Source organism: Poromitra crassiceps (genome assembly GCF_964638095.1).
Source record: "Poromitra crassiceps genome assembly, chromosome: 12".
Taxonomy (NCBI): domain Eukaryota; kingdom Metazoa; phylum Chordata; class Actinopteri; order Beryciformes; family Melamphaidae; genus Poromitra; species Poromitra crassiceps.
This window is the reverse complement of record NC_139632.1, coordinates 15,421,893-15,431,684: the sequence shown is the minus strand read 5'-3', so window position 1 is coordinate 15,431,684 and position 9,792 is coordinate 15,421,893. Positions and strand designations below refer to the sequence as shown.

The 9,792-nt window shown below is 40.9% G+C and overlaps 1 protein-coding gene across 1 annotated transcript in view; it reads left to right on the top strand.

Moving 5' to 3' along the window:
• LOC310786044 (megakaryocyte-associated tyrosine-protein kinase-like) overlaps positions 1 to 9,792 on the top strand; it is a gene marked incomplete at its 5' end in the record, with an annotated part of 15,977 nt that overhangs the window by 1,256 nt on the left and 4,929 nt on the right. The window contains 8 exons of the mRNA XM_083647228.1: positions 85 to 256; positions 2,717 to 2,832; positions 3,674 to 3,893; positions 6,567 to 6,660; positions 7,290 to 7,355; positions 7,536 to 7,635; positions 7,928 to 8,012; positions 9,673 to 9,746. Coding sequence (XP_083503354.1) covers positions 85 to 256; positions 2,717 to 2,832; positions 3,674 to 3,893; positions 6,567 to 6,660; positions 7,290 to 7,355; positions 7,536 to 7,635; positions 7,928 to 8,012; positions 9,673 to 9,746 — 927 coding nt within the window. The remainder of the gene's footprint in view (positions 1 to 84; positions 257 to 2,716; positions 2,833 to 3,673; positions 3,894 to 6,566; positions 6,661 to 7,289; positions 7,356 to 7,535; positions 7,636 to 7,927; positions 8,013 to 9,672; positions 9,747 to 9,792) is intronic.

Genomic DNA, 9,792 nt, shown 5'->3' with positions numbered 1-9,792 from the left:
ATTATCTTGTCTCCTGAGGTTAGCCTGTTTGTAAATTTCCACATAATATGACTCACAGGTGGCTGTCCTGTGCATTTGTCATAGGTTACGTGATGGAGAAGTGTGGCTGCAGCAAAAAAAAGATGTTCTGAAGATCATCAAGGCAAAGTTAAATGATGAGGACAGAGCCTTCAAATTAGACACGCTTCACCATTCAGCTATCCGTTTCGCCACCAATGCACCCTTCCAGACTCACCACTGTGACCTCTACAATCTGGTAGACTGGCCCTCCCTTAAAACCCGACGATCCCTCCATTGGCACCACTTTATTTTTAAGTCCATACTAGGCAAGACACCACATTACCTCTCATCTCTCCTCCACATAGCAACAAACACCTATAGTACAAGATCAAGCGGGTACATCAAACTTTCTATCCCCAGCTCAACCGCTTATAGAACTGTCTTCGGCCGCACCTCCTTCCGTTTTGCAGCAGCATACGACTGGAATATTCTTCAGAGCACCCTCAAACTTGCAACCCTGACATCACTTTCCATTTTCAAACAGCAACTCCAACAGCTCTTTGTTGACCGCTGTGTCTGCTTCCCCCCCTCATAGTACCCCCCCTCCCCCTTCTCCCTTTACTACCCCCCCCTTTCCCTCTCTACCCCCTCCCCCTTCTCCTTTTCCTACCCCCCCTTCTTCCCATCTCCCCCTCCCTCTTTACCCCTTCCCTCCCTCTACCCCCTTTCCCTTCTCCTTTCCTCCCTCCCCCCTCCCTTCTTCCCATCCCCCCTCCCTCTACCCCCTTCCCCTTTTCCTCCCCTCCCCCTCCCTTCTTCCCTCCCCCCTCCCTTACCCCCTTTCCCCTTCTCCTTTCCTCCCTCCCTCCTCCCTTCTTCCCATCCCCCCTCCCTCCCTCTCTACCCCTCCCTCCATCTACCCCCTTCCCCCATCATGCTGTGTTTTGTTTGGTTTATCCTGTATTGTTTTGTCTTGTTGTGTTGTGCTACATTGTACTGTGTTGTGTTGGTTCTACGTTGTGCTGTGTTGTGTTATGCTGTGTTTTGGCTCTATCCTATGTGATTGCTGTTATGTTTTATACCCTGTTTTATAATGCACTGTTTTTATCCTTTTTATCCTTAACATGACTTTTTTTGCAGCCCCTCTCCCTTACCCCACAGGCCGTCAGTGTAAATAAGAATTTGTTCTTAATGACTCGCCTGTCTAAATAAAGGTTAAATAAAATAAATAAATAAAAATGTGATAGCGGTACACGATTTTTAAAAGTGTAAATAGGACAATATTCAGAACCGACGACCTTCCGGTCACAAACTCGCTTCGTATGGCCAGTGTGTCCCCAAAGAAATATCAGCAATATCATGAAATATCATAAATAGTAAATGTGTAGTGTTGCTGTAGACCTCTGATAGACCTCAGAATGTTTATTGGGTATAAAAGAGGCTTTACCATAAACACTACCAGTCAAATCTTTGGACACAAATATTTCTTTATTTCTTACAACAACAAAAAACATTTTAGAATAATGGTAAAAAGGCATAATGTAAAAGCGAATTTAATCTTTATACTAAACTAGGCATCTCGCTCTTATGACATCACTGATGATGTCACAACTTTGTGATGTCACTTCCGGGATTTTATGACATCACTGATTACATCAACGGGGATGTCACAATGCCAGGACGCCGGGACTTTATGACATCTAAATTGAAACAGAGAAACATTGCCCACATGCTCCCTTTTATAGATACTGTAGAATCTACAGTATCTATCTACAGTGTAGATAGATACTCATATTGTAACAGCAAATATAATCTTTGTACTGAATACTCATAAAATGTGTCTGCACTTGAACATGATGTGTACTTTCAATAACCTTATCATGTCTGCTGCGGCAGCCAAGTCATAGCCTAGGTAAACCCAGCCCCCACGTGACCTGCTCTCTCAGTTCCCAGTTACTACCTAGTGACTGAGAACAGGTCTGAGAGCAGGTCACGTGGGGGATGGGTTTACCCAGGCTAGCCAAGTCACTCCTCGTCCTGTTTATTGTCACCACATGGTTGCTGAGGCAGCCAAACTGCCCCTCACTCTATGTATTGTCAACACTTCTACTTGTGTCATTGTATGGACAAACGGTGCATCTACTTCCTAACCATGCGCCCCTTATTAAATATCATGCGCTCAGCCAGACTGATAATGTGCTTTGTGAAACTCTCAATGTGCTTCATGGACTCTCAATAATCCCGCTGTCAACAACTATGTTGCCCCCGTGTACTCTCCTATTGTTTCCTGTCAGTCAGTGGAGGAAGGGGGACTCTGTTTATTAAAAAAAACGTTTGCTCTTTATTCAGTTTTGTGAAGATGTTTTTTTCAGTGACACAGAAAAACTATGAAAGGACACAAATGGAATTATGTAGTGACCAAAAAAAGTGGTCAACAAGTCGAAACGATCTTTAAAGTCTTTAAAGCAAAGGTTTTGGAAAGGAATTCTTACATACGTATCAACTTCTCTTTTTATATTAGTCTAAAAAAACAAATTGCAAGTTTTTTAACAGAAGCCTTTAGATCAAAATGGCTTTAAGAGAATGAAAAACAACAGTTCATTCAATCAGGTGTCCAAACGTCTGACTGATAGTGTATCTAGTAGACGACTAAATCACCTCTTCCCGCCATGCAGTATAACCACAGCTGCCCTTGTGATGCTGCTGTTTGTGTTAGGTGAAGGGCTGTTACACGGCGAGACTCAACGCCACCGGAGAGGAAGGACTCATCACCTCCACCAACGTGCGCCAAAGAGAGGCCATACGCGTCGACCCCGGCCTCAGCCTCATGCCGTACGTATGAACTTGACACATCTTCCTTCAGTAAAGCTAAAGCAAGTACAGAGCATACAGTACCTGCACCACGCCTGTGCTTCTTTGACCACGTTTCTATTTCCTCTTTGTTACTAGAGTAATAAAGCTATTGCTATGTGCTTCAAAGCCAGTCTTGTGACCACACAGCGTGTCACGTTCAGATATATATCGTATGAATCAGACTTCCTTTTTTTGTAAGCCACAAACGTCATTACGGTAGCTCTTTATGTTTCCTTTTTTGGCAGTTGAACAAATTGCCCCTGTGAAAATCTCAAAACTGCAGCCATGTAATGAAATTGGGACTCTCAAAAGGCCAGTCTTTCATTCAGTGTGATCAGCTGATAATGGGCTCACGAAGGTAGATGTATTTTCCATCAGATGCTTTCATAGTACCTATGTACATTAGAGGGTTCTAACTAGAGATCTAAGGGTATGAAAATTTCACATCACGATTATTGTGACCAAAATTGTCACGGTTATCATATTATCACGGTATTCGTTTATATTAACGCTATACGTTTTATATTGAAAACTCAGACCCAAAAAGGGTTGATACAGTCACTGAAATCATTTCTCCAAGGCTGCACGCCTGCATCTGGGAGACGGTTGCCAACTTTGGTTGATGATGGACAGTATTTACCATGTTTTTCAAAGCACTGTAATCACAGTACCACGGTAATCACGGTATCACGGTTTTAATGATAATGACAATTTGAAACGGTACGGTTATCGTAAAGGAATTTCATCACGGTTATCATTAAAACCGGTTATCGTTACATCCCTAGTTCTAACATTCTGGTTTGCTTTTTATGGCTGCTAGTTGGTTCCATGGGAAGATCTCCGGGCCGGAGGCGGTGTGTAAGCTGCGGCCGGTGGAAGATGGCCTGTTCCTGGTGCGAGAGTCCATCCGCCACCCAGGAGACTACGTCCTGTGTGTCAGCGTCTCCGGAGAGGTCATCCATTACCGGGTGATGTATCAGGACAACAAGCTGACCATCGACAACACGCAGTACTTCTACAACCTTATTGACATGATAGAGGTATGAGAGGCTGGGGAATGAGACGCTTGACTTTTACAGTTGTTGTATTATTCCGGTGTACTAACCTATGGAGAAGTATTGTACTGTAAGTGCACAATATTGCTTTGTCGGTCCTGGATGAAAATCTCCCTAATACAAAAAGTAAGGCTCATGTTTATGAGAAATGGTCGTGCAACACTTGAATCATGATCATTAAATGCTAAGCTAAGCTGTCGGACATTTTGCCCACGTTAATCCCACGTGCCCGACGTACAGCCAATCACAATGCGAGCTGAAATTGCACCGACACCGTCACAAAGTGTGACTAAGATAAGATCACAGGTGCTCGAGTGACATCATAGTTGAGCAATTGCAAATGCATTCAACACATAGACACACACAACTGCCCGAGGGATCACTTCCATCACAAATCATGACTGACATAATCCGGAACCCACCCACTTACTCAATTTTATATTAAGATTTTATATTAGATACATAATATTGAATGGTGTGTTAGACTATAAGTACCGGTAACTATACTTACCGTACATAAGTATCCGTCTGAGATTTTCATCAAGGACCTATACAGTAATACTGTGTACTTACAATACTAGTACACAGGTTAATACACTGGACTAAGGTCATTCCAATTGAAGAATAAAAGTAATCTGAGAAAATGTAATAGAAGCTTTATGGAAAAGCTGTCACATTATTTCTGATATATGTTGTCTACCTGGACAAAAACGGTGACCTCTACGACCTTCCTATACCTACTATGACCTCTTTTCCCATTCAATTCCCAGTGATGGCATTTGTGCAAAAAAATACTACAACCTTGTTGAACGAGCACTGTAATAAAGAATACATAATTACATTTAAATTATTTGATGTTTGAACTGTGCTCTGTTCGTGTAGGATAGAGCTTGGATAGATTGGTTAAGTAAAAGTTCAAATATTGAATTCACCAATTCAGTTCAGCAATTTCTTCTATGGACAGCCCTCGGCGTCCAAATGCCTGCAGTATATGCATTTGTCAAAGTGGTGATACGCCTAAAAATAGGCTCCCCCCTGTTCGATTTGCAGCCCATCAACAAAATTGGCACCAGCGTAAAAATATATACAGCATGTGTGCCAAAAGAAAAAAGAAAAGGAGAAATTCATCTGAACAGCAGTCCATATATAGATGATCTGTATTTAGCCTTTGTGTGTGTGTGAGGGTCTAGTGAAGACATTTCTGCGGTGAGGTTTGGAGATAGACGTGACAGCGTTGACCAGCTCTTATCAGTGAGTCACAGACGCCTGCTGGCCTGACTCAGTGTGGCTGACTAACCCCTCAGAGGAAACAGAGTGACACTGTTCCAGCTGAATATTTAGGCTCAACGTGTAACGTAACGGCTGTGTCCCGATGCTGCTGGCAGCCCGACTGTCAAACTGACAGCCCAAAGCCAGACTTTGATGTGTCCCTCTGGATGAGCTTATAACTGACTTAATTTACTCAGAGTGATGGAGTCTATTTCAGTCACTGTCCCACTGATTGGGAAACACTTTGTCATTACAAAACAGAAACAAAACAGTTGTAACATGCGTCTCATCAGTTTGTCCTCTATACAAATACTCTAATACTGCAGACATGTTTACACCCATAACATTCCATAAAAGTTTCCACGTGTGACTAAAAACATTATTTGAGTGCAAGCATTAAGCAATCTAATGGAATAAGTTCCATCAATATTTGATTGTGACCAAAGCCTGACGTGGTCTTATCTGAGGTCCACCGAAGGAAAATGTTTTTCCTCAACTTGAATCAACTTGATTCTCGATTTCTTCTGAACTAGTGTTGTGCATTTAGACTTGAGGCTTATGACTTGAGACTGACTTCGGACTTGAGCAAATTTGACTTGGTCACACGTATTACTGATACGTTCAGTGGAGACCTGGCTGTATTTTTAAAGTCTGTTATCTTCTCACAGGATCCCCCCCTTCTTCTTTCTTCAACCGCTCCGTGTCTAGGTTATAGTGTTCTGCGATTGTTCTGCCCAGAGCTATAGATATATAGAAATTATCGTACAGAATGTATTTGTGTTTCGTCACCAGAGCTATAGATATATAGAAATGATTAGGGATGCACCGATATGAAAATTTTGGCCGATGCCGATAACCGATATTAACATGGCTGTTATGGCCGATAACCGATATTTACCAATGTCGATATGATCTGTATAAAACAACATTTTTATGATCATCACATTTTGTACATACTGAAAAACACATGTTAACACTGAATTTGAAAAAGTTATGCATTTCTTTATTTGCAAAGCCTTTGGAAAAGCCCATAAATCATAGATTTACTGCATTATTTCATATCAATGTGAAGAATTTGGCTGATAATGATAACCGATATTAACATTACAACATCTGACCGATACCGATATGACCGATATGTTAAAAAATGACCAACATCGGCCGATACCGATATGATTGCCGATATATCGTGCATCCCTAGAAATGATCGTACATAATGTATTTATATGTTTCCTCACCAGAGCTATAGATATATAGAAATGACCGTACATAATGTATTTATGTGTTTCCTCACCAGAGCTATAGATATATAGAAATGACTGTACATGCATAATGTATTGATGTGTTTCGTCAGTAGCATTCTTCACAGTCTTGTTTACATCTTTGCAGTTCTACTCAAAGAGCAAAGGTTCCATTGCCACGACTCTTCTGAAACCCAAAGAAAAAGAAGGAACCAAGTCAGCTGAGTTGGAGCTGTCCAAAAGTAAGTTTGGTCTCGAGTTGTCAAATCATGCACCTTGTCCCTGCATGACTGTTTCTGCCTCCTAGGAGCTATAACAAGTGGTTGTTGTGGTTGTTATCACAGGGTGACGTTAGGGGCTTTTTTCATTAACATAAACAACTTTAAACTGAATTTGTTGACAGATTTCCTTTTCTTTATTAAATTTGTCTACTTGTGTGTATAATTTATTGTTTTGTGTATAAGTATGTTTTTCTTGTATTTAATTACCTATTTTGTACTTGTATTTGATATTATGTTAAGTGTCTCTTTGTACCGAGAGTATTATTGGGGATGGGAGGGAGGGTTTTATTTGTTTTTTTTGTGTTTTTCTATGTGAATATTCTGTTGATTCAAACAAAGAAAAAGCCAATAAACATAGTATTGGAAAAACCAAATTAATTACATTTACTAAGTGAAAAACTAATTAATATATGATTTCTAATACTATAGTAATGGGGCTTTTATATGCATCCTGTTTACTCAACTATGTACTTTCCATGCGTCTCAGCACTTTATTCTATCTAATAATGATAATGATCACAACGTCATGTAAGAGTGAGTAATATCAGATAAGGTTGTGTATTATAATGTTGATCTTGCTTCTGCCCCAGCTGGCTGGCTGCTGGACATCAAGAAGCTCACACTGGGAGAGAGTATTGGAGAGGGGGAGTTTGGTGGTGAGCTTTCGTTCATTTAATCCTCTCCTCAATTTTACGACCGTGCCCGTCAACATTTCTGGTGCACAACGTTTCAGCAAACTCACAGTAAATACAACACTTCCTGAGCTAGTTTGATTTCTGATGGGCGAAAATACAGCATGTAGTAGTTCTCAAAATGCTCTGCACTTGTCCCTCCAGCTGTCTATGAAGGGGAGTACATGGGCCAGAAGGTGGCAGTAAAGAACATTAAATGTGATGTCACCGCTCAAGCCTTCCTGCAGGAGACCACAGTCATGACGTGAGTCTGAGGGGACTTCCACAATATTTCGAAATAGCATCTTTTCCCCACTTATCAGCTTCACTGATAGTATAGTAGTTATTACCATTTTAGATAGCTGTGTCTGTTAATCACTGATTAAATCAGTTTTGAAGGAATTTCCTCAATTGAACATAGTTGACTCATCATTTCATATTAGTTTAAGAACACAATGTTCATCTGTGTGATTTGCCAATTCTGGTTGTACTGTATCTAGTACTCCTGTTAGTCCTGATACCCATGTCTTGTTTTAATGTGGCTTTTCTCCCTCTAGGAAGCTGCAGCATAAGAATCTGGTGCGGTTGTTGGGCGTCATCCTTCACAACGGTCTCCATATTGTCACAGAGCTCATGACCAAGGTACTATACACTAATGTAGTGTGTACTAGGTACTATACTAGGATACTCTAGTAGTGTGTACTAGGTACTATACTAGGCTACTGTAGTGTGTACTAGGTACTATACTAGACTAATGTAGTGTGTACTAGGTACAATACTAGGCTACTGTAGTGTGTACTAGGTACTATACTAGGCTACTGTAGTGTGTACTAGGTACTATACTAGACTACTGTAGTGTGTACTAGGTACTATACTAGACTAATGTAGTGTGTACTAGGTACTATACTAGACTACTGTAGTGTGTACTAGGTACTATACTAGGCTACTGTAGTGTGTACTAGGTACTATACTAGACTACTGTAGTGTGTACTAGGTACTATACTAGACTAGGGCTGCACAATTAATCGTATTTTCATCGTCATCGCAATATGAACATGCACAATAAACTCATCGCAAAGACTGCCTGAAACGCAATGAATAACAAAAGTGGTTTTATTGACATGCGTCATGCATTCCCACTCAGCATCTGATCATTTTGTCTTGTGTTGTAAATCCAGCGTACACCTTTCCCTTGCAACAGTGTGCTCCGCCCCTCTGCCAAAGCCCAAACACGCTGTGTGTAGTTTCAGCTAGAGTCAGTGTGTATTTCATTTCTTTAATCAGTGGGCACAAGCTATGTTTGGGGTCTATGTTAGCATTATTAAAGCAGGAAGACACAGGAACTGTATAGCTAATATGCATACTTTAATATTTGTTTATTTATCGGGAAGTCGTATCGTCATCGCTATATTGAACAATGTTATCGCACATTGCAGATTTTCCTCATATCATGCAGGCCTACTAGACTACTGTAGTGTGTACTAGGTACTATACTAGACTACTGTATTGTACTAGAGATGTGTGTCGTGAAACATTGAGTCACAAAATCCAAGGGCACGTCCTGATGTGTGTGTACAGTACATTGAGATTTTACTTAAATGTTAAAAAAGCTGTCCAACAAACAGTATCCTGTGAAAAATGTATAATGAATGATATATTTATTTCACTGAAATATAATCTAATGATATAAGCTGCTCTAGACAAGATTTTATGTAAAATTGCACCCGTCTTCTCAAGCTAAAACACACATTGGGGTTGCAACAGTGAAGAGTGTTCCATCTGTACTTAATGAGACCTGTAGATTTGTCCAAATTAATCTCGGGTGTCACTGGTGGGAAATCTTCTTGGCACTCAGGCAATAACGACTGAAAACTAAAGAGCAAAATACAAAACTTTCCCCCAAAAAGCAGTGAGCGATCACTTGGTCCAGAGAAAGCTGGACTGACCAGAGATGGTTCAGACACTAAGAAAGGCTCCTACGAGTGCACATTACAGGATATCTGGGTAATGAAATCCTTCCTTTCAAAGATTCTAAATGATCTTCCGCTGCCACTTGGCACCGCCAAAGTGTCCATTCTGCCTTTTTCAGCAACCAGGGTCAAATCCAGTAGCTCAGTGTGGTTGCTGGGACTAATGTATCATCATACAAGGCTTTAAGCAATGAATAACATGTTTTACATTGGGTTTGCATTTTACAGTATTGCGAGTATGCTGCAGCACCAACACAACTGTATTCTCATCTTTTGTGTGCGTGTGTGTGTGTGTGTGTGTGTGTGTGTGTGTGTGTGTGTGTGTTTTGCAGGGAAACCTTGTGAACTTTCTCAGGACAAGGGGCCGTTCGGTCATAAACACTGCCCAGCTGCTCCGCTTTTCACTGTAAGTGAAAACACTGACAATAACCTTTAATAAGTGTGTGTGTAGA